Raw genomic sequence first — 25,883 nt, 5'->3', positions numbered from 1 at the left:
TTTGAAAACGCACTTGAGCCGACTTGCTTTACTTTGCTAATCGCTTTTTCTTTGCAAATAAATGTTTTTGTGTACTTAAAATAACCGCAGGCTCATCTACACAACCATGGAGCCTGATTGCTATCTTGTGGAAGTGATCCACTATCAAAATCCCCATTTAATTTGGGTTCGTAACCCGACGACCGACACCATGGAACAAGTTGGTGTTTACGGAGTCGTTCCTCTGGATAAAGAACTGATGCTGGATACTCAGGAGATAGAGATAAAGCGTAGCAACACTTGGATGCAGGCGGCTACTGTCGTTATGATGAAAGTTTTCTCGGAAGCTACTGCGGTGTGGTTTGAGCCGATTTATATACATCGAAGGTAACTTTTTTAACTTTACCTTTTCCTGTTTCATTCATAATAATGTGGTCGATGCCTGCGGTACTGATGATATATTTCTGACTATATTAAAGTTGTAGAACCGTGTTCAAGTTCTACCCGTGAGAGAATTAAATTAATTCAGGAAAATATAAAAACTTTTCTTATTGGAATGGAAAATTTCTTACTGGTAATGACTTAGCTTTAGAATGCGTGTGGCATGAATAAAATAAATGTTTCCTGTAAAATGTAATAACATAAGTGGTTCAATAATTTATTTATTATTTACTTTGTAGTATTTGAAAGCATTCAAAACCCTGGCCTAACGGCGAGTCTACAAACTGATTTCTTTTCATTAGAATCTAAGTTTGATTTTTTGGTAACTCCAGGGACATTTTAAGTTATGTGAAAAGCACTCAAAACTCGTGGTCAAAAAGTTGACTTGCCCAAGTTACTTTCAATTAAACTTGTAAGAACTTGTAAGTTAAAATAGACTGAAATACTTAAAAAAATTACTTTTATGGATTTACCTCACTGCCAAGCGTGGATCCAGCTTCGTGCCTAGGGGCCATGGCCAACCTAGGCTCCAAGGGGGGAGGGTCATGACCTCTGGATCCGCGCATGCTCACTGCATGCATTTTTCATTCTCTTGCTACCATGAGTAGCGTTGCCAACCTCATGCTAAAAACTTTCTAGCCTTTAACAGGTAATTTTGTATTTTGCTTCAAAAGCCTTAACTTATATTTGGAGGCAAAGGAGATTCCATCTGTCCGATATCTTGGTCCAATGTGTATGTATATTAGCAAGTTAGGCTTAGCTAGCCACATAAGAGCTCACAAGAGGGAAAATTCTTGACTGCTGAGGTCACCGTCATCAAAATCGATGTGAAGGCCTATATATATATATATACATTTTTATTAAGAGCCTGTTGTGTCCCACTGTTGGGCAAAGGCCTCCCCCCTCTTTTTCCATTCGTCTCTAAATATAAATTTCACATTTTGCTTAAATGAGAGTTACATTCTATGTTCATTGGCCAATCCAATGATCTGAAAACACTGGCGGTTTGTCAATTTTTGTAGAACAAACATGTCTTTTGCTTCATTTTTACAATTGAAATTCAACCCAATTAGTAAATATGATTAGGTACAAATTTACAAAGTACTGAATTTTGCGCAGACCACACACAAGCCACCCCTTGCATTGTTCTGAAAATCTGATTAATCCTGATATAGTTATAGCATTCCCTGTTTTTGTTTTTATCTGTTATCTTTATGTTAAGTGATTCTGCACTGCTTAGTAAGTTTTTAAAAATTTCTTGGTTGTAATATACTTCTTTCTTGTCTGTCTCTTGTGTGATCTTTGTCATCATGATTTTAAGTAAAAAAGTGTTGGTGTAAATTAACAAGGCACAGGATTCATCTGTTCTCTATTTTTTTCAATTGTGATATATTAATAATAAATCTAAATTTAAAACAAAGACATTCCATTCCTTTTCAGAACCTCAATCTTTGACACCAACATACATAAATATGGTGAGCTGTTAATACAGAAAAATGATGGAAAGAAAAGAAAACTCTCCGGCTATCTCACAAAATCACAAACAGCTCTATATGATGATGCTGCTTTCCATCAACAACTAAGTTCAGGGCTCATACAGACAAAACTGTCAAAAACAGAAACAGATGAAGTGATGAAAATTATCACTAGCAAACTGAAAGATTACGAATCTGTCGTCTCATTTAAGAAGCAAACTGAGGTATACCAAGTAGCTAAGAAGTTAGAAGAACTAACTACAGAAAACTTGAACAAACATAACAGTAGACTAAATAAGAATGTCACCAATAAAGACATTTTCAATATCCTGGACAGGAAGTTTAAAGACTTCCAACTGTGTAAAGATCTTGACGACGAACCTCAAGGAAGAGCTAGTAAGAAGACCAAAACATCTGACAGTTCATCTTCACGTCTTGACAAACTTAAGAGACTTAGTGTCAAAAATAATGTTCCCAAATATGATGACTTTAATGATGCAAAACCTGATAATACACCTCATGATGACTATGATGATACTAAAGCTAATTACAATCAGAACCAGAGTAATCATAGTAATCAGAGAAATGTAGCTAAGCCAGGAGTTGCAGCTTATCATGATGACAGTTCTGTGACAAAAGAAGAAGAGAGCAGTGAGAGTTTCCAACCCAGGAGGAATTTCAAAAACAAGAAATACAGTAAGTTTTTACTTTATTATTTGATTATTCAGAAAATAATCTAAAACTAGACCCTACTCATAGTGTTGCTGCCGGTGAGTAAGGCTGCCAGCTCAACGAGGGTGCGGTGTGCTGATGACGGAAGGACCTACGGAACTGTATACTTATTGTCCTTTGATTCGTCGGCAACCCAAACCCTTCTTAGAACTTGTACACCTTTTCTTGCTGTGTACTTAACACAGCAAACAAGTTTCTAATGGGTTGGCAACGCGCACGTACACGCACACGCACATAAAAACCGAGCACCGTGGTTTTTTTTCTATATAAGGGTTCTTGGCAAAAACGGAACCCTATAGTTTCGTCATGTCCGTCTGTCCGTCTGTCCGTCTGTCACAGCCGATTTACTCGGAAACTATAAGTACTACAGTGAAAATTTGATGGGAATATGTGTTGTATGAACCGCTACAAAATTATGTTTCCCCCATAATGGAGGGATTTTTTTTTTTCGATGTACATACGCGTGTGGGGTATCAATGGAAAGGTCTTTTAAAATGATACAAAAAACATTTTTCTTACGGTTTTTGAGATATCAGCTCTCACATATGTCCCCCCCCCCTCTAATAACCGATAAAATTCTAAAAAAAATAGCACTAATTAACTCTTTCAACGATTTTTGGTTTTTCAAAGTATCTCTATAGTTTTTGAGTAGGTTGATTTAACTGTAATTTTGGTTAAGTTATTGGTTTATTATATTTGCTGCTACGGAACCCTTTGTGCGCGAGCCCGACTCGCACTTGGCCGGTTTTTTTCAGATGAACAAATAATTGTACAATAACGGTTTTTCGTGAGTTGTAACGCGTTTCAATAGCAATAACGTACATTTTAATTCGATTAACATACATACATACATACAATCACGCCTCTATCCCCTAAAGGGGTAGGCAGAGCACATGAACTACTCAAGTTTCAGTGCCACTCTTGGCAAAAAAGGGTTGAAAGAAAACGAAATTGTGACATTGCAGTGAATTCGATTAACATTCAGTATACAAACGTTTATTGGGGAATCCCCGATGCGGCGTGCAGCGTGGAGAGGCGGTGGTGTTGCCAAGTTACAGATTTCCTAAATGTTACTTTAATAGGACCAGCAATTAAAGTTATTTGATTAAATTCGTTTAATAGTTAACATTAAGTCTAAAAAGCCGTATAAAAGTATTAACTGCTTTGCAAATTTTGAAATTTCGTACATTAGAAAAAAAACATACTCCAGAAAAAAAACTGTTTTTTTTCTCGGTTTTTTTTTTCGTTTTTTTTTTCAAGCCAGAAAAAACCGTTTTTTTTGCAACCCTACTGACCGACGTAGTATTAAAAAAAAATTAAGAAACTGTTCAACTTTTTTTAACAAATAATTCCTCTTTCAGAATCTTCAAGTAATAAACCACCTGAATATGATGTGAAAACACAAATGCGCATAGCATATAGCCCACCAGGGGTAGACAAGATGAAACTTGCCCTAAAAATAGTACCAATCATACCCATTGAAGAACATAATGATACTAAAACTCCTTATTTGCCAACTGTGTCCAAAGAAGATGAAACAGATGTGAAGACGCCAAAAGATGACATGTATGGTGAGGTTGATTCTCGTGTTAACATTGCTATTACAAATAAAGATACCTTGAAAAAGTACTATGATTTAAATGTCAATAAACCTGTAGTAGCACACAAAGATACTTACTATACAGATTCCCATGGAGACAATTATAATAAAAGATCAACTGTAGATGCACAAAAACAAAACAATAATTTTACCTATCATGATACTGGCAAAGACGAACTTAAAATTATAGAACAGAATAATGAAGGAAAAGCCATGTCTGATGTTTCAACAAGTGATGGAAGTGCTAATGTCTTAACATCCAAACTCCTACAAAAAAGGCTTAATGCTATGAAAATTGTGAAGAAGGATAGTAGTTCATCTTCAAATACCACCAGCAGTACAGAAAACGCGAAAAAAAATGAAAGCAGTTCACTTAACACAACTAGCAAGGACTCAGATGATGAAGAAGTGAATGAACTCATTGAAAAATATACGGCTACTCTTAAAGCTACTGTTGAAATTGCAGAAATGAAAGATAAGACTGTTGATGTAGTTGCTAAGAAAAATAATGTCAACCCATTTCAAAATGTAGATCCAAACCTATCTGTGTTTGTAGATAAATTGATAAAACCTGTACTCATGGTGCATACTAAAAACAATTCTCGAATTGAGCCCATGGTTGCGTTAAGTGACATACCGTTTAACACCCATGTGCATAATATACTTAGGAATATGAATGTTGAACAAGCGATGACCATGCAGTCGGTGTCATGGATGAGTGTTCTCAGGGGGTACAGCACCTTCCTGATTGGCCCACAAGCGTGTGGAAAAACCATGGGATATTTACCATCAATATGCCGATTAATATCAGATTTTGATAATGATATTGTGAACAGTGTCGGTCCTACTTGCATCATAGTGGCAGCCACTGCCCAGTCCGTCTCTGATATCGAGTATAAGTGTAGGATGCTCCTTGGCACTAAAGAAAAGATTTTCTCCTGCTACGCTGGTATGGACTTATTGAAAATCACCACATCTTTGCTAAACGGGTGCAATCTCTTCATATGCACGCCTTGCGTCTTAGTCAGACTGTTACTACAAACAGACTTCGGTTTAGATCTACGTCGTTTGACCACTTTCGTACTTGACGATTGCGAGAGACTTGAAGAAGTCTACAAAAATGAGATAAAAATAGCTTTATCTAAAATCAAGCACATGCTGAAAGCAAGAGTCAATAAAGAGGTGAAAGTCCAGTACATTCTGGCTTCTAGAGTGTGGTGTGATTTTATGGAGCCACTGGCCAAGAAAGCACCAAACACAGTAATTTGCATAGGCGCCTTCCAAGAGTGTGTACTTTACTCCAAAGCCAACACTACTGTTGATTTTGTAAAACCTGAAAACAAAATCGCCAAAGTGCTGGATTTTGTGCAAAAAATGGATAAAAAAAGAAAACTATTGTAGTCTGTCGGACAGACGAAGAAGTAACTGAACTCGTAAAGATTTTAAAAGAAAAACATCCAGTGGTGTACGCTTGCAATAATGAAATGACGGTTGAAGAGCTGAGGAATTTTAATCTGACATGGGACCAATATGCCGATCCTACCATTGGTCCTATTCTCGTTTGTTGCGATGGGAACTTGAGTCATATGAACATCACTGATGCTCACAACCTGGTCCATTATTCTATGCCAGAACTGTTCTCTAGGTTCTGCAAGCGCTTTTCTGTGCTAAACGACCATTACCCTTCTATATTTAAAGAGGAAAATGAAGGTGTGGCTATAAGAATCATACTAGAAAAGAGTAATGCAGAACAACTTCCGAAAATCTGCAACTTCATCAAACGATGCACCAAAGAATTCCCTCAAGATCTGGATGTCATCTGCAAAGAAATTTTGCACAGAAAAGACATGGCTAAAGCTGCAAAGCTTGTGCCCATCTGTGGAAATATCCTGACATTGGGAGATTGCCCTGACTTCTGGTATTGCAGAGAAAGACACACGAGTTCGCAAACTCATGATGAGCCTGTGGAATGGATGCCGACTGAAGGTGTGATCACTTTTAGGATTTTGCACTACCAGAGCGCAGTTACGTACTCTATTCGTTTACTGTCCAACGTAAAGAAAGGAGGCACCAAAAAGTACCCTCAAACCTTCAATACACTCGCCTTTAAGATGGGAACATACTTTAGCCAGGAAAGTAATAAGAAACTTCTTGGCGTTCCAAAGATAGGCGATATCTGCGCAGTGGCTATAAACCAAGACTTCTACGTGAGATGCCAAGTCGTCGACATAATAAATAATTACAGAAACGGTCTGCCAAACCACGTATTAATAAAACTCATTGATGAAGAAAAGCTGGAGACCGCGCGGGATATCTACCTGTACCATCTACCGAAAGAATTTAGGGACGTTGAAACTTATGTCGCTCAAGTGAGCTTAGCAGGCGTCCTACCAAAAGACAAAGACATAACGTTTTCTGAACTGGCTAAAAACCATATCAAGAAAGGCTTGGAAAACAATGAAACCTTGTACATGAGAGGCAAGATTGTCCTGACAATCGGGAACCGGATATTCGTCGACAACATTGATGTGTGTCAAGACTTGACGTCTATGAACGAGGTGGTGGTCAAAAACAACTTCAAAGAAATGTTGTCGGCGCATTCGGAACCGTTCCCTGATCATATTAAGAAAATAAAGAGCCGCCTGTTTGCCGAAGAAGAAGTGATTACAGAGACCACAGATTTTGAACAAGTTGAAGAGATAAAGCCAGTAAAAGAACTGCCTAAAGTGCAGTGGGCGCATTTGAATCGCGATGACCTATCGTTGGTCTATTTTACATCAGCTGTTGATCCCAGCACGTTTTTCGTCCGTTTGGTCAAATTTACAGACACCATGGAATCCCTTTGCAAAGATATCAAAAGGTACACAGAAGGTAACCCTGAGCCACTGAGAAAAGTCAAGGAGAAAGACATAGTTTTGGCTAAATTTCCGGACAATAAATGCTACGAGCGAGCTCGAGTAGACTTTGTTGAAGACAGTAAAGCGAAATGCTTTTTCGTCGACTATGGAGACTGGAGGGATGTGCCTTTAAAAGATTTGACGGAAATCCCTGACAAATTCGTACTTCGTTTGCCTTTCCAAGCGATAGAATGCAGACTACTGGGTGTGAGACCTGTGGGCGATGCATGGTCAGACTTTAGCACCAACTGGCTTTGCGACCGATGTGACGTGGATGACGACCAAGACTTAAAAGTCTTTACGTTAAATACTACTCGACTGACAAAGCCAAATTCACCGGAGGAAACAAATATGCAGTAGCATTAATAGATACCAACGGTGACAGTGACGTTGTATATAATACGCAGATGATCAATCTTAACTTAGCGGCTCCAGATGAGGAAGAGATCGAGATACTCAATAGCATGAATTTCGTAAGACCTGAGGAGAAAAAAGAATCTCGTGATGAAGACTGGAGTAACGATGCTTACGATAAAACTAAAGATTCTAATGGACCAATCCGGTCGGTGCCTTTAGTAGAAGATAGTGACACTGACAGTGATAGATGGAGCGTAAACATGCCAGATGAGATTGTTAACACTTTCAAACCTGATGCAAGATCTATAGAAATGCCCAAAATAAAATCAGACGCGTCTTCAATAGCCAGTTCCAACAGAATCGACAATGATTCTGTCACAAGCGAATATGAAGTTGTGAAAAAGCCACAAATTAGAGAATTAGATTCTGACGATCTGTCTACTTCTGAAAGCGCAAGCGTAACTGAGAAGTCAGAATTAATTAAAGAAGTAAACGAGGGTAGAAAACCAAAATTACTGTGGAGACAAAATAAAACGACAGTCACAGTGAAAATAATGATAGTAGGAGCCGAAAGTTACGAATTGAAAATAAAAGAAAGAGAATTACATTTCTCAGCAGACATTTATGACACAATGTACAATTTCAATATAAGTTTATATGGTATCGTTGATAAAAATAAGTCTTCACATGCTTATAAAGGGCAGTACATACTTGTGAAACTTTTTAAGGTTATGCAAAAGAACTGGTTGACCTTGAGTAAAAATGATTCTTTAGCGAAGTGGATTGTCTATGACCACGATTCCATAGACACTTCTTCAGAAGAGGAGGATGCGTTAGACGATTCTAGGGCGAAGGTTATAAAGAATAATTACCGTCAAGACGATTCGGATAGCGATTCGTTTTGCGATGATGTTAGTATGAATTATCCTAGTTAGAGGGTAGATGTAAATGTAACTGTTTGCTTCAAGTTGCCTTTCGACGACCGTCAAGTCACAACCTATGTACAGTCAACCAAGCTAAATCCTGGGTCACTGTAGAACCTTTTCACATTAAATGTCAAACTGACTTCTATAGCAAATAAAGCACGGTGTCAATGTCAATACGATAGGGTTCTAGAGTGGCCTAGGACTCTTAAGGCCCATTTGAACCAACCACTTAACTCAGGGTTAGTGGGCTGTCTACTGTCAATATAAAATGGTGGGTTAGGTAACCCTTGTTGGTGCAAGTGGCCCTAATTGTTTGAATTATTCATCGAAAATAATTATTTGTTTTGCAAAGTTGTTTAACCGCACGTGCTAATATTGATGCCCGAGCGAGCGAAAGATTCCAATATTAGCGAGTGGTTTAGAATGTGGAATCTTGAGCGTTGCGAGGGTTTCAAGGCACGAAGGTTAAACAAACTTTGCCACCGAGTGAAACACAAATTTTTTCACCACACCAAAACCAGCAAAATACTGGCTGGAAAACATCAAACTGAATTAAATCCATATATTTAATTATTTATTCAATATTTATGATTCAAAATCGTTATTTATAGCTAAATTCTACCAGCCAGCTCAAGACATCAAGTTAAAATTTCTAAGAAATTACTTTGCACTCTTGTGGATAAAATGCAATTTTGCTATCTGTTTTCGAATAGCAAAGAGAGCCTTTACTAGTTGGGGTGGGGAAAATAATTTTATTTAGTTGTAGAATCTGGTCACATAGTTTGTTATGTCATGTGTGGCCGGGAGGTAACAAACTTGAAGCAAACTGGTATCTTATGTAAAACTTAAATATTTATATTCTAAACGTTACAACGTGTAATCAATTGTGACGTGTAATATGTAACAATATTATAAATAAATGAGTATGAGTATGAGTAAAAATAGAGGAGACGAATTTAAGAGCATAATTGCCATTGTGTTATGATAAAAAAATCTACTATTTTTAATACACCTTGTATCTATTCTATTATTTAAAATTTCATAGATCTGATGGCCAAATATGTACTTAGTATGTGTAAGCGTATAATGCCTGATTTGGCATGCTAACTCGCATGCGGTTTTAGTTACATTGCAGGCTGTTGAGGTTACATACAATTTTGCACAGCCTTCACCATCATTTCAGCCGTTAATCGCCCACTGCTGAGCATAGGCCTCCCTTCGTGTACGCCACTTATCCCGGTCCTGGGCTAATCTCATCCAGAAGTACCCCGCAGTTTTTCGAATGTCGTCCACCCAACGAGCCAACGGATGCCAGGATTGCCAGGCGCTTCTTACATCCGATAGAGACCACCATTCGGTCAATATTGGTCCACCAAATACCATCAAATACCGCAATGTAATAAAACTCGTATGCGAGTTCTTTACCGTCTAAGTGGGCCCTAAATGTAGTTTCTATAATAGGCAAGGTATGTTTTTTTTTTGTTAAATTTTATTTTTTAAACCCCGACGCAAAAACGATGGGGTGTTATAAGTTTGTCGTGTCTGTCTGTGGCATCGTAGCTCCCGAACGGATGAACCGATTTAGATTTAGTTTTTTTGTCTGAAATCTGAGTTTCATGATCTTAGCCTTGTCTCATGAAAATCGGTCTACTAATTATGTCGCGGTCGGGGGTTTTTTCAAGGTTTTTGTAAGGGCAGTTGCACACATAAATGGGAAATTACAGATCCCGATCCCTAAGAGGATAGCAGGGAACCTCAGAGCATATAATCCCAGAGAACGGACGCTCCGCCGCCGGCGGCCGTGTCGCACTTGTTAGCTCATTGACCTGTCCTTGTGTGCGTGCGTGATGACACGACTCGCTGGTCGGTCGCATGCACACAGACATAGAAATGATGCGTGTATGGCGCAATAGCCTAATACGATCTTCCATCTACAGTCAGTGTAAAAATATGGGTGTACACATCTTACTCAAAAAAACGTCCTATAGCATCTTAGTCCGGTGTAATAAGAGCGTAGTACCATATTTAAGAGACGATTATTTCGATACGTATTTTTGCACTTGTACACAAGTGTATGTGGGTACAAGAACGCGACAGACGTATTTAATACAAATCGGCCGATATATCCGATATCCTTCCATATATCTGTTAAGATGCTACAGGAGCGAAAATGCTAAAATGGAATGGTGCCGCCTTTTCAATTCGGGAATTTTAGTTAAATATACTTGTGTTATTAACTAGATTTATCGAAAAAGATTTGCCCATTCAGAACAAATCAGTTAAAAGATATTGGGAAAAGGCTCGAGGCTCCGCTCTCTACTGTTTCCTCCTTCAAAACTTGATCAATCGTAACGAAATTTGAGAATCTGAATAACAATGAAATAATCTGTATCGGACCGTTTAGTTTTTTGGCTAATTGTTACCAATTTTGAATACCACACCTTTTTTTGCTCCATAATCAATAAGGCTGTTTTTGGAAAAATTTCATGGGCTCTAGCGTCTTTAAAAATAAGAATATAAAAAAATCAAAACAGATAAAAATAATAATAATCTGTGTTGAAAAAATCATTGCTCTAAGGTGACGGACCCAATCATGGACAGGTTAAGACAAATTTTCGCCTGTTTTTGATATTTCACTGATAAATGTAAAAATTCTACCGCTAATCGTGTTAAATTTCGAATGTCCTATCCTTCTTTTACATTTCAAGCGTATTGCAGAATAGATACCTACTCCTATTGGTTTCTTCACAGTTAACAAATTAAAACTGGGTGTTTTTTCTCCAATTATGGACGACAGATCTCCAGTAATGGATCCCCCATTATGGACAGTGAAATAAGTTTAAAATTTTACTTTTAAAGCCAACTGATACTCAATGAGTCAATTTTATATACCATAAATACAATTAGTTTGGGTTATTTTAACATAGGATTGTTTCTTGTAAATTTTGGTTTTGTAAATTGTTCCTTGTCCATCATAGGAGGTACGCAGTTTTTCGGTTCCAGTAATGGACAGTCGCAAAATAACGCCATTTCTTTATATCTTTTGAGCAACAAACTAGTATGTTTTATACCTTATCTTATGCTTAATGCAGTAAGTAAAACGCATTCAAGTTTACACCGAGTATTATTTTTTTATTATTTTATACATGAACTCAACTCTCTTAGCAACATTACTAAGAATTCGTCTTGATATTTTTTTCAGTAAACTGGTGAATTTCATCTTGTCGCCAAATCCTTCAGAAATAACCGAATTAATTGAAACTTCAAAATGAAACAGCTCTACAACTCTAGTTTATGGTACTTAGCCGTCAGTTTTTAGAAACTAATTTTAGATACTTATTTTTAAGGATTTGTGTTTTTTTGTCCATAATGGCATCACCGTCCATTATGGGGTATTTTACCTTATCTTCAAAAACCAGGGAGGAAATAGTCTAGAGCATTTGTGTGGAGAATTGACCCCTCCTGTATCATAAGGGAACCCTGAGCCACAGAGAAGTCAAGATAGGCTAGTTTCCTACTAGTCAAATTAGCGTCTTTTTAAGAACTGTCAAAACGATTTGCTAATATGGGGAAATACTTAGGAGTGACGTCACGGTCAATTCATTTTATATCTTTCTCTTTGACTTATTAAATAGAAATTATGTTTAAACATAACTCATTGCACTGCATACAATATTTTATTTTAAGTAAAGGAAACTGTATTCATCTGTATTCTGCCTGTCCTAACCTATGGTGCCCAAACATGGTCACTCACAGAGATTCAGAAGTCCAAACTGAAGGTTTGCCAACGCGCTATGGAGCGCAGCATTCTAGGTGTCAAAAGGACCGATCGAGTCCGAAACACTACGCTGCGCTCCAAAACTCGCATTGCTGATGTTGGCAAAAAAACCGCCAGGCTTAAATGGGACTGGGCCGGCCACGTCTATCGCATGCATCCGGATAGGTCGGCTAACATAGCCACCAAGTGGATGCCGACGAAGAAGCGTGGGCCGGGCAGGCCCAGGCAAAGATGGCGAAACGACCTTGACGCCTTTCTGAGGAACTGGCCGGAGGAAACGGAGAATCGGGAGTCGTGGACAGCCAGGGGAGACGCCTTTGCCCAGCAGTGGGACACTCAAATAGGCTAACAAAAAAAAGGAAACTAGCCTATTGTCTTGTTTCCCTCCCGGAGCATTAGTCATTATGGGAATTTTGTTGACACAACTTGGTGTATTTTAAACATAGATTACGCGAGTTAGCTTTTTAATTTTTTATATGAAATCAGTATCACCCCTAATTTTTATTATGTTGCTCAAATGTTGACTGGAAGAGATCCCTTAATCTTAAAGGATAAGTTCGCCTTTGTTCATTGTATATATTGTTTTGTTGTGTCTTAATGTTCGGAGGATAGTGATTAAAATACATCAAATTGTGTTTAGATTGTACATTACGATACAAGTGCCGAAAAGAGGAAGAAACGAGTGGCGGTAAATTAAAACATGACCGAAGGGAGTGATTTAAATCGGCACGAGATCGTACGACGTTTTTCAGTACACATGGCCCTTTGAAGTTTTGTCCTGACAAGAAATGTTCTACTTTGCGAACTACTGCGGAAAAAAAAACACTGATTCAATATCGTCACATGCAATTAAACAACAACTTTGCCCCCTTGTAGAACAATAGTTATTTGTTTTACAAGGGGGCAAAGTTGTTGTTTAACCGCACGTGCCAATATTGATACCCGAGCAAGCGAAAGATTCCAATATTGAACCGCGAGCGTAGCGAGTTAAAGAAACTTTGCCGCCGAGTGAAACAACATTTTTCACCAAACCAACACGAACAAAATACAGACTACAAAACATCAAACTAAGTAATATCAAAAAAATAATTATTTGTAGTTAAATTCTACCAGCCAGCTCAAGGCATCAAGTAAAAATTTGTATGAAATTACTTGTGGATAAAATGCAATTTTGCTCTCTGTTTTCGAATAGCAAAGTAAGCCGTTACCTGTTGGTGTGGTGAAAATACTGTTCATTGCCTGGCAATGAAGTCCAATTCCTATCTATGCACATCTTATTTTTTGCGCCATTTGGCATTTTATATTTATTGTTTTTGATTCCCAAATGTTGTCTGGAAGAGATTGCTCTTAAGCTATAAGATTGTCTGTTGTTATTTGTATGTAATCGTCCTTGTATACCTATGTTTGTAGGTACATGTATTATTTTTTTATCAAAATTGTTACTCTCTATTGCACACAACACCTTTGTGCCACTCATCGGACAATGCCAAATATATGAAACAAACGCAAATATGAAAAAAAAAACGCGTTCCTACGCACACAGCGCGTAGGTGAACGCGTACCATGCTTGTATGAGTGAGGTGCGACAGGTCGACTGTTCGCGTTCTTGACAGGCGGTAACTGTGAGGCAACCGAGAGCGGTTATGCGGCATTTTCAGCGGGGAGCGGGAGTGACCATACTGTACGAGTACTCTTTATTATACTGTTTGTGCGGTGTGCAATAGAGAGTAACACAATTATTTCTACTCATAGTTTTTTTTAATGTTGTTATTTTCATTTGTTTGTTTGTTTGTTAAAGAGTTTTGAAGTCCATTACTTACCTAAGTAAATTTCTAATAAAACGTGTATTTTAAATACCTTTTTACTTTAGGGCATGTCCGCCTTTTATTCGAATTTATGGTTAGGAAGTACGTACTGTAAACTCGGGTACCTAGCCAACATGTCTTTCGTTAACGCTCCGAATTAGAGAAATTGATAGTTACACTAATATGAGTGATAGAGATAAGCTATCGGATCGTTAACGCTATCTCAGCTAGATCTTGGCTAAGCATTCGGTATTTAGGATATTCAGACTTACAGTAAAGTTAACCAATTGGAACCCTAGGCCATTGTAGAACTATGTCATACTGAAGTTATGAATCAGATTGTAAGAAATTTCTTACTGCTTGTCATTTTGACATGGTTGTAGAGTGGCCTAGGGTTCCAATTGGGTGACTGTACATGAACTCTTGCCTGTATTACCAAAAGGGGTAGACAGAGCTTGAAACTGCTCAAGTTTCAGTTTCAGTGTCATTATTAACAATTGTGTTGAAAGAAAGTAGTATTAAGATTCAATTACTAAATAAAACAATTTAAACTTATTACATGTATTTAATTTAAACTAACTTCCTAAGACAAGTGAAAAAATATCCAAAATTTAAGGTAAATGTACTAGTGTTCGACGCTCCACTATGTCAAATTTATGAAGGAACAGCGAAAATCTTTTATTCGAATTTAAATCTCGTTACTTTGATGTAAAGGCCAATTTAAGAGTTCAGTATAGTATGAAGAAAAATAACCTAACCAAAAAAAAAAATTGAAAAAACCCCCGACCGCGACATAGTGGACCGATTTTCATGAAACATGGCTAAGAACACTCCTGACTAACTCAGCTTTCAGACAAAAAAAAAACTAAATCTAGATTGGTTCATCCGTTCGGGAGCTACGATGCCACAGACAGACACGTCAAACTTATAACACTCCGTCGTTTTTGCGTCGGGGGTTAAAAATAGTTAGTCATAAAATATTTATTTATTTATTTATTGCAATCCTGTCGGCCTTAAATTAATAAAAAAAATGATTTAAAATATAAATGAGTGATGAAATAAAACGACTCGTTTAACAATATCAATTTAATAATATTATCCATAATCATACAACATACTTAGACAAACACAAACACCCAACAAAAAACTTAATATTTATAATACTTACACATTAAATGCTTTAAGTAATATTAGCAAAAACCACAAAAACATTTATTCGCGAAGTGACCATCTCATAATAATCTTAAGAATCATAAAAGACTTATTCTTAGCTCTTATCTAAAGATTATATTAACCCCTGGAACGTCGTGGTCAAAAATTTGCTACTGAATTAATAACTTTCAATCACCTTAAATCCCGGCATACAACATACAAATTACATCCCGAGTTTTAAACTCTTAGGCCCACTTGCACCAAACATTTAACTCAGGGTTAGTGGGCTGTCATCTGTCAAATTCCATATAAAATGATGGGTTAACCCTGGAGTTAACCCTCCATTTTCGTTGGTGCAAGTGGCCCTTAGGCCCACTTGCCCACTTAACTCAGGGTTAGTGGGCTGTCATTTGTCAAATTCCATATAAAATGGCGGTTAACTCTCCATTTTCGTTGGTGCAAGTGGCCCTTATGGAAATAAAAGAAAGTTCCAAATTTAAAATCGGCAAAATTGGCCCAGACCAATCTTAGAGCGATTTCGCACTACGTCCTATCTGAATCCGATCCGACCCCTTGGAAGTATCCACTGTACACACGTGCCATATATGACCCAGTATTTAATTCAGTGGACACTGTATTTAATAATGATTTTACTTTATAAAACTTATATTTAAAAGACTAGGTGTTAGTTTGTGCAAATATTTATAACTATTGCACAACACATAAAAATTACCGCCATTCAAATATAGATAGCTCTTAAGACTTGTTAGTAAGATACAAATTATATAACTAACTATAACTTAGACTTATAATTAACTCTTTGAACGCCCATATGCGTTTAGAATTAACACATTCAGCGCCGGTGACCCGATATTGGGTTCTCTATATTTACATCAACCATTCATAATAATATATACGATTTATTAAATTGTTATTATGACATTTATAGTATTTATACCAAGTCCTATCCCCACAAATATACCCTTTAGCTATACTTTACTCGTCTAAATAGAGTTATTTAACCCAAATATGTCTGTTGTATATAAACATATTCGAATTAGTATAATTCTTCAATTTGTTCCATATACGGAACACTGTGTATCATAAACTTGTTAGTACGAATTAACCCCTCGAATCGTTCCTGTCAAGTTTGGTCATTGAAAAAGTGACCTTACACCAGAATCACTTTGTACTTGACATTTAAAATAATACATTCAATTTCCTAATCCATGCCTAAATATATACTAGAGGTTAACACTTACGTCTCGACGACTTGACATTGCAGATGTAAGGTGAATACTCGTGGTAAAGTGTGCCATATATGGAACAAGTTGCTACCGTAACCAGTCTAAGGGCTAGTGAATTTTGTGGAGATATCCTGGACCTTCTCGCGCTATGGGCGCTTGAAGTAAGTCTCGTCGACCCGACGCGCGAGTGCTAGGAGAGGCGCGTGCTTGCGAATGGTCTCAGCGAGCCGGCGGCGCGGGAGGCGGGTCGTTAGCACGGTGAACACGTGACCGAAGACGAGGGCGTCTAGCTCTGTGGGGCTGGAAGGTAAAACATTTAAATGATGGGAATACATTTACATATTATGTACCTATAATCGAATCACTACTAAGTGACTAATCTGCTGGAAAAAATTACATAGTTACCGCCTTATTCATAAACGTTTTCAAAAGTTAACAAGTCGATAATAGTTATTTGTTATACAAGGGTGCAAAGTTGTATTTTAACGCCGAGTGTGGAATTGAAAAACGAGCAAGTGAAAGGATTCTTATAGTTGAACCACGAGCGAAGCGAGTGGTTCGAGAATAGAATCCTGAACTTGCTCGTTTTTTAACACACGAGAAGTAAAATACATTTGCACCCGAGTGTAACACAAAACTTTTCCCCTCACTATAGCGAGGAAACTACAACGCAAAAAATGCGTTTATCACTGCTTCCAGTAGTTCCACAGCTGGTAAATCATCTTTATTACTAGATTCACCTACTTTTATCAATTTTAAAGCAGTTAATTTGACTTTATTCAAGTTTAAATTACTTTACCCACTAGTGGATAAAATGCGTTTTTACCCGCTAGTATTAAAGGACAAAACACGTGTTTCCGAGCTAGTGAGAGGAAAAAATCGTTTATCCCTTTACCACCACCCACACCTATACGTCGGAAAGGAACGAACGATTTTTACCGGCTTGATAACTTTAGTGAACGTTTATGTATAAGGGGGTTAATATTTGAATTAGGTATCTATGATATCTATCCCTTGTTTTGTGAACGTGATATAAATGCAAAAAAGAAATAGTACAGTTAGGTACGTCAACACGAAGTCAATAAGACAGCTAAATGGAATTTGTTATCTAATACCTACCATACCAAAAAACTTAACTTACGTGAACATGACTGCCATTCTGATCAATTATACCTATTGTATCAAGAAATAAGTCAAACTGAACTTTTCACATATAATTAAACAATACAAAAATGAAAACACCAAACAGTTAATCGACATCGGCAACTTGCGGGCCGATGTTGAATTCCGCGTTTTTCTGCCGGATGTACTCCATGAGCTTCTTAACGCGGAGGTTCTCGCTACTAGAACTCTTCACGGTCGCTTCCGAATCTAGAAATTATAAGGAGATTGTGTTTCTGTGTCTACAACGTTAGAAAAAAAAACACACCTTACACAGATCAACTAAGCAAAGCTTGTACTAACTATGGGTGCTAAGCGACGATATACATACTTAAATAGATAAACGCATACTTATATAAGTTATATACATAGAAAACATCCATGACTCAGGAACAAATATCTGTGCTCATCACTCAAATAAATGTCCTTACCGGGATACGAACCCAGGACTGCGGCTCAGCAGGCAGGGTCACTACCGACTGAGCCAGACAGGATCAATCAGGATTTGATTTGTGCTCAGAAGTAAAAGAAAATAGAAAGAAATTCTTGAAACTTTTTTTAGAACGTTGCAAATTGGGTTGTATGCATTTTTAAAATCGACTACCGAATGAAAATGAATGCTTAATTGAGTAATATGATATAACATCAAAACCCGCTACTATGGCTAGGAGGCTGAACTATATTTAATGATCGTTCTGTACTTTGTCTAAAAGTTCGGAGTGAAATGTACTAGAAAAAAATTTAAAATAAAACCTTCCGTTTCAGGAACGAAGGTAAGTTCAGAGCCGAGATGCGAATCTCTAGTCAAACGGCTGTCGCTATCTCCATCAGATTCTTGAATACTACAAGAAAATGCAATCAGAAGTAATAACCGCCATTAAATGCGTAGATCTACTCATATTATGACTATATATGGTACATATCCGCCTCAATACATTTTTTTAAGCTATAAAGCCTCAATATAAGTCATAAGACTATTAATTGAATTGAACTATTATTTGTTCTATGAATTGTAATAACGAGGGCGTTACAAATGATAAACGGCATAACGTCAAAGTTTGACGTTTAAAATGACATTTTCACCGGCGAGCAGCGAGACTATTAAAATCGTTGCTATACTAATGTATTAAATTATATTAAATCCGGATGGCCAAACAAACATTTTTATAAAACCGTAACGTACGAAAGTGTCTATACTACTAATTACCTAGAACCGGGAACCGAACCAGACTCATTCTCCAAAATATCAGTGGCCACAGAAGTATCATCAGTCTCAGAGTGAACCAAGAAGTCTTCTTCAATCTTATCCAAGCTCATCTTCACATCGCCCATTTCCGAACTGCTAAACTCGATAAATTCGAACTTTTCTTTCTCAAAATCCATATTGTCAATGATTTTGTCCAGTATTGCTTTAGCGCAAGCGTAGGATTCTTCGTAACGTATTAGCCTTGGAGGGGGTTGGCAAGTTAGACCTTCTTTCGTGACTATTATGTTTATTTGTTTGCTTGCAAACGGTTTGAAGCCTGTGTGATGAAATAAGTCTGTTACTAGTTACTCTAGTTTGGCTAGCGACTAATGGTTGTGACACCTGGCGTATAAGCATAAAACATCAGGGGCCCATTTCTCAAAACTGAAAGTTACAAGCGGAAGTCTCTTTCATTTTGTCATATTTGACAACCACTTGTAAATTGTAACTTGTAGCTTCGAGAAATGGGCCTCAGCCCATCCCTATCGCACTATTTGTAAGTGCGATAGGGATGGCCTGATGTTTTTATCATTTATCGCGCGGCCATGCTTGCCTGCCTGTATCGGTACACAGTTGTAACTGTGAGGTACCATTACTTTATTGATCTGAATGGTCTGCCATCGCATACATAATACTGGACCAACTGATCGCATTCGATAGATTGATATGGCAATAAACTGTACACTTCACAATGTTTATCGCAATAAACTAATTCATTCATTCATACATCTTTTCATTCACTTATTTGTGCCATTCGTGCCGGATCTTGTAACCTGTACTTCTGTACTTTAATGTCTAAACAATCTATCGTTTGACAAAAAATTAAAATTTTGAAAAAACCCCCGACCGCGACATAGTAGACCGATTTTCATGAAACATGGCTAAGAACACTCCCGACTAACTCAGCTTTCAGACAAAAAAAAACAAATCTAAATCGGTTCATCCGTTCGGGAGCCACAGACAGACAGTAACAGTCGTTTTTGCGTCGGGGGTTAAAAATAAGCACTGAAATATTTTACTATTTAATCATCCAAATAAAAGAAGCGGAGCTCTTCGTGTGGCTTTTCAAAACGGTTGTTCCAAATATGGGACATTAAAGTTCCAAATATGGAACACTTCCGTCCCAGATATGGAACATGAATGTTCCGAATATGGAACATTAGAGACTAGACTAACCAAACGTATTGTCGCCTCGCTGCCGGTCCCAAGACCGAAGGTTATTCGACAAGCGTGAGCTGGTACTGCGCGGGACTATTCGGGGGCGCGGCGTCTGACGTAGGTAGGATACTTGAGCCACTAGGTTCTCTTCTTGCGGCTTTGAATGATATGGAAACTTTTAGTATTCGCTACTTCAAGTTTTATTTACGACAAAATTTTATTAAAATAACGCATTTTTGTAATTTTAAAATATAAACACATACAATTTCTTTACAAATTATGTTCAAAATCAACAATAACTAATAGAAATAATAATATTATTAGTTTTGAATACGTTTTCTTACTAAGTTTATAATAAACCGTTTGTTTAAGCGGATTATATCAACAAAGAGTCAGATCAAGCTACTTAGTACTTAGGAACCGATTTTGATAGCCCAGATCACAAAATGTTAAATTAACGTCAGAATTTTATTGGAGTTTAGTTAAATCAATATTTGCACAGGTAGGGCTGTCAAAATCGCTGCGAACTGAGGTTGGGTTGACACCAACGTACTAAATCAAAAATACTTGCTAAAAATCGTATCAAACGTACCGTCAAAGCCATCTGGGACAGATTAGCGACGCGCAGCATATGATACAGCAGCGCCGTAGTTATAGGCCTCACCATCAGTGCGGCGCGAGGCCCGCAGGCCCCCAGCAAGGCACGTATGTGGCCGTATATTAGGGCGTCTAGTGGGGTAGGGCTAGGGAAGGGAGAGGAAGGGTAGGTTAGTGGGTAGGATATTGGCACACCTCTTTAATGGCGCGAAAGAAGCGCGTTCCTATACGCACATACTCTAAGCTCGTGTAGGCGAACGACATGCTTGTATGAATGAGACATGACTAGTCGTGTCTTGACAGTCGGTAACTGTGGGGTATCCGAGAGAGGGTGGGCGGCACTTTTAGTGGGAAGCAGGAAGTGGCCAAATTATACGATAGTACTCTTTATTATACTGTAGTCTTAGTTAGGTTTATGGGCTTTACTGTATGTGGTGTGGGCCTAGAGGCCTTGAGCAGGGCACGGGGATGGGACTGGCTAACTCTAAGAGTTTAATAATTAGGGAAGAGAAGGTTCGATTATAGTTTTATCAGTGGTGGCGTGCGGGCAAGAGGCTCAGGGACCAATTACTTCGAAATAAGATACATGAACACTGAACACAGCATTGCGAACTATTTGTGATAGGCACGAACGTTGCACCTGGGGTTTAATATCTAAATCTAAATTGAGTGATATATAAACTGTTCGAAATATTAAAATTAATCAGTATGGCAGTCACATTATACGAGAATATTATCAATATGTATATATGAGTTCTTTACTTAAAATGTAAAACTTACGTTCCGAAGAAATAATCCTTGTCTCCCAAACGCTGACTTAGCGAATTGCAACATTGGTCCACCTGAAAGTGACATAAAAGATAATATAAATAACAGAACAATATAATATATGACTTTCAAACCCGAACTTTTACTAATCTACTCATAGATATTTAAAAACATTGGCGGTGCCGCAGTATGATATAGTAAGTTTATATAATTATACTCTTTGTTTCATATTCGGACTAAACTGAGTAAACAGCGCATTCGGTACATCATATCATCGTCGAGTGCCTTTTGTTCCATATTTGGAACATCTTGTTTGGTTCTTTAACACACTACCTATCTATACGAATATTATAAATGGGAAAGTGTTAGTGTCTGTTTGTTTGTCCGACTTCACATCAAAACAGCGACAAATTGACGTGATTTTTAACACGCTTTTATCATTTAAGTGGAGACAGTTGAAGGGATTGAGAGTGACATATGCTACTTTATGTTTCTTTCTAACCTCCCACTACCCAAAAAGGGGGGTGGACGTCTGTATGGAGCATTCCGCAATTTTTGAATTTAACGCGAGCAAAGCCACGGGCAAAATCTAGTAAATATATACAATACAAACTATACTTACATCAGCCAAAACCTGGTCTAAAGTCTTATCATGCCAATGCAGTGCCTTGAGCCGCTTGGCCACCATGTTGCGTTTGGTTCTCGTTTGGATCCACCCCAACGGCCATGGGTAGACAGAAGCGTTGCGCACTTTTGTCACCGCGTTGTAGGTTTCGTCGTCAATCCAGGATATCCAGAGCTGAAATCGTTATTTTGTTTTATTACTGGTTATGTGTTTTGTTTTTTTATACGTAATCGAAGCGGGCGCGTTCAATAGTCATGATGCCTATTTCTTACACTTCGTAGCACACGAAATGCCAGTTTCCCTGTCGATATTGTTCTAATAATCAAAAGTGATAATCGTCATAGAGATAAATAGTTGAAGCTACCGTTAGATCGCATATTCGCGACAAATGCAAATGGCTCCGTAAAAAGCGTCTACGTCACGTACAAAAAATGTGAATTGACTATTTCTGAAAGAAAAAAAAAATAGAGGGTTTTATCTTACCTCAGCGTTAACCAGTACATTAGTAATAAGACTCATATAAGCTCGCATCTCAGCCTTCTCTTCTGAACTGAGTCGGCTGCAGAGTGAAACTCCTTTATTAGCAGCAAACTGAGCGACAGGCTCTAATTCGGACACCACAAAAGCCCCGCATTTGATGAAAGGGACGCGACCAGAAGGAGACATGAACTCTGCGTTCCAGCGCATTTCTACTTCGAAGGGAAGGTTGCACATCTGGGAAAATGAAAGAATAAATGATTGAAAACTTGGAAAATGCGAATCGAAAATAAAGGTATCACTCCTAACAGCAGGATAATTTGCAATATTTTTCCATGTTTTACATTAACAAGTGGAGTCCACTGTGCATTGACGACCGGTCTGGCGCAGTCGGTAGTGACCCTGCCTGCTACGCCGCGGTCCCGGGTTCGAATCCCAGTAAGGGCATTTATTTGTGTGATGAGCACATTTTTGTTCTTGAGTCATGGATGTTTTCTATGTATACAAGTATTTATATATTATATATATTGTTGTCTGAATACCCACAACACAAGCCTTCTTGCTTGAGCTTACCGTGGGCCTCAGTCAATCTGTGTGAATGTCCTGTAATATTTATTATTTATTTATTTACTTATTTATATGTGTACATATTGAACTCAAGTTAATAAAAAATGGAAAATATTTCATATCATTCAAATATACATATAATATGCATTCAGATTCGCATTTACAAAAATGGCCCGTTGTTTTATTTATTTAATTTTAATTCTAGTATTTATTGTAGGTATAAGATATATATTTTGCATGCCATTTGGCGAAACTCTATTGCTACATAAAAATAATGTACCAACTAATTCTTTCTAAAATGCATATTGAAAGTTTTACTTTGCTTGTAGCTAGATTTTGTAGTAACTCACCTTCAAAAAGGCCTGAACGGCGAGGCAGCTAGCGTTGTCCGGGAGCAGTATCTGCTCTACTTCGTATGGCTGGAACAGCTTCACGTTGTCCGGCCATGGCTCTTGCGCTAGAATACATGAAAATGTACATTTTCACAACCAAGAGCCTGCCTGGTAGGCTGGTAGGTCTCGTGAGCTTTGCTCAGATGCCAGACAACCCGCTGGGGGGTTGCCACAGGCCAAGATTCGTTTTATACATATATTGGGAAATAATTAATCTTTGGAAAATAAATCCATGCAAACAATTCAGGGGTACCAGCTAGTTATTAATAAGGGGCCATTCACATATTACGTCACTAGCTTTTTCCCGCGACTTCCCCCGCATACTAATCTAATCTTGTTTTCCCATACAAACTTTGGACCCCTATTAGTCCCCTTTAGGAAGTGAATTTTGAAAAATCCTGTCTTAGTGCTCCTCTACACCTTATAAGGAACCTACGTGCCAAATTGGTAATCTTTAAGACCACTGGTTTCGGCTGTGAGTTGATATGTAAGTCAGTTTCTTCTTTTATATTATTTAGACAGTAACACTAAATTTCTAGTTTTTGGCCCCTCCCCCCTATGACCCCCTTACGCTGTGACGTAATATATGGATGACGCCTAATCTCAATAAGTAATGTAAAACTGGAAATATTCTTTGATGAGTAACATTTGTTACATAATCTCAAGTATGTGTAGTTGTGTACATCAGATAAATGGCGGACTGTATGCTTGTTTGCCTCCGACGTGGTATAAAAAAACAGGTAAATGATTGTGTGAGACGAAGCTTATTAAAATAAAACTCTGTCATTAAATAAACTCTACACCATTCAATTATTTTTGAAAAATATGTTCATGTGTAGTGTTCATGTAAAATGTGAGCACATTTGGATGAGAGTAAAAATGTGTAATTTTTTGTCTTTGTACATGTTACTATCATTTTTGAATGTTAGAAAAAACAAAACTCCACACCTTATTATTATAAGTATTGTTTAATAGTAGTGTACATGGTAAATAATAATAATATTAACTACTACATGAAAAACTAATAATATTTTCGTAAAATATCCAAAATCAGGTGGAATTACAGATTTCAAACAAAATTCTTTTGTTATGGTTAGAACCACAGAACTTTATTTATATAGAAGAAACAAGTTCATCTATTTGTATAGGGGCCGAGCGTGTCAAATTTTGTACTGAAGTTGTTTCTTGCCTGTAATTTTAAATATGTCTCAGGCTCTTGATTGTTCATAATTTTTGTGTTGTTGCAATTGAATATCACGTAACGAGTCATTTTTTATGTTTTGATTGACTTCAACTTACAAAAATTGACGCCCGAAAGCTGCAAGCTGCGATTAAAGACGGACAACTCAGTGGATTTCACTGAGTTCATTTGACACGCTAAGTAGATACGTTTGCTTGATCTATGGTATATATGACATCTGTGGTTAGAACCTTGAAACTTTGAGGTTATGTTTTATAAAATAATAGTTACTGGTTAACACAGATGTATTAATTATACCGTAAATACCATGAAATTCAAGTTAATCACATGTAATTTCACACACACGCACTAAATCATATTATATTGTACCAAAAATAAAGGGATCCCCGTTTTTCATTTTTAACAAACTTTAGAAGACTAAACTGGACCAAACTCGTAACAGCACAGAATTACATCAAAATAGGGCGCTCAGCATCTATAAATAAACAATTGTGTCACACAAACAACACAATATTCCGAGAAACAAAAATTATGTAATACGAAAACGTGAAACTTAAAATTGCAACTGAAAATTACTTACCATTAAGTGATGTTAGGATGGAATCTTTAAGGTCAAATTCTGGCATGTTTAACTACTGTATTAAGCACTAAAATATACTAACAATCTTGGATTTACAGAAATGCAATAAATAATAAAATGCACAATTTCGCACCAGTCTTTCAGCAAATTGACACTATTATGTCAGATGGCTTTCAGATGGGTTATGACAGCTGAGGAGTACTACCAACTTAACAACTTGAAATATTTTTTTTATTCGCAAATAAGAACAGACTAAGGTCATGTATTATACTGCTTTGCTCCATGCTCAAGAAGGAAGAAAGCCATAATTTTTAAGCAACACTCTTAGTTGTGTTACCTAGGCAAACCTCATATTCTCTAAGTCTATATTAAGCCATAAGCTTTACTACGGATTGGCACTATAAGATACTTCATAGTACGTTACTATTGGGCTGGTTGGCATGCCAGACTGCCACCTATAAAATGAGAAGAACTACATAATTTCTAATCTTGCAGCCAGCCCACTGATCCCACGACACATTAACTGAGATGCACCCATTTTATTAGTAGAAAAAGCATGAATTTCCAAGGTTATTTCTATTTATCACCACCTTAGCTTAGCCCAGACACACACACACACAGACAGACAGAGAGACAGATTCCGTTGTTTTTGCGTCGGGGGTTAGAAAAACAAATAAAGTAAATTAAATGAATGTGATTTTTAGAACATCTCATGTGGTATC

The 25,883-nt window shown here is 37.5% G+C and overlaps 3 protein-coding genes across 4 annotated transcripts; 1 reads left to right on the top strand and 2 right to left on the bottom strand.

The window, feature by feature from the left end:
- Positions 1–18: 18 nt before the first annotated feature.
- LOC125238901 (putative ATP-dependent RNA helicase TDRD12) lies at positions 19–8,529 on the top strand. The gene is given in 5 exon segments (XM_048146388.1): positions 19–366; positions 1,861–2,591; positions 3,989–5,605; positions 5,608–7,398; positions 7,401–8,529. Coding segments are annotated over 5 exon segments (5,415 nt in total). The 5' UTR covers positions 19–106; the 3' UTR covers positions 8,417–8,529.
- A 6,989-nt stretch (positions 8,530–15,518) lies between these two features.
- Positions 15,519–25,314, bottom strand: LOC125238906 (metaxin-2). Of its 2 annotated transcripts, XM_048146399.1 has the most exons (7): positions 25,162–25,314; positions 24,951–25,056; positions 23,339–23,445; positions 22,428–22,658; positions 21,942–22,118; positions 21,332–21,393; positions 15,519–16,689 (listed from the first exon to the last, which is right to left on the bottom strand). In XM_048146399.1, the coding sequence occupies exons 2-7, from the start codon at positions 24,976–24,978 to the stop codon at positions 16,536–16,538; spliced, it is 759 nt and encodes a 252-aa protein (XP_048002356.1). In that variant the 5' UTR covers positions 24,979–25,056; positions 25,162–25,314; the 3' UTR covers positions 15,519–16,535. The 2 variants fall into 2 exon arrangements, with proteins under 2 accessions (XP_048002356.1, XP_048002354.1); XM_048146397.1 differs by lacking the exon at positions 24,951–25,056.
- LOC125238907 lies at positions 17,539–20,868 on the bottom strand. Its single transcript, XM_048146400.1, has 4 exons — positions 20,547–20,868; positions 19,973–20,111; positions 18,758–19,073; positions 17,539–17,760 (listed from the first exon to the last, which is right to left on the bottom strand). The coding sequence occupies exons 1-4, from the start codon at positions 20,619–20,621 to the stop codon at positions 17,733–17,735; spliced, it is 558 nt and encodes a 185-aa protein (XP_048002357.1). The 5' UTR covers positions 20,622–20,868; the 3' UTR covers positions 17,539–17,732.
- Positions 25,315–25,883: the final 569 nt, after the last annotated feature.

Source organism: Leguminivora glycinivorella, chromosome 24 (genome assembly GCF_023078275.1).
Source record: "Leguminivora glycinivorella isolate SPB_JAAS2020 chromosome 24, LegGlyc_1.1, whole genome shotgun sequence".
NCBI lineage: Eukaryota > Metazoa > Arthropoda > Insecta > Lepidoptera > Tortricidae > Leguminivora > Leguminivora glycinivorella.
Note: the sequence above shows the minus strand (reverse complement) of the source record. Positions and strands in the feature narration are given on the sequence as shown.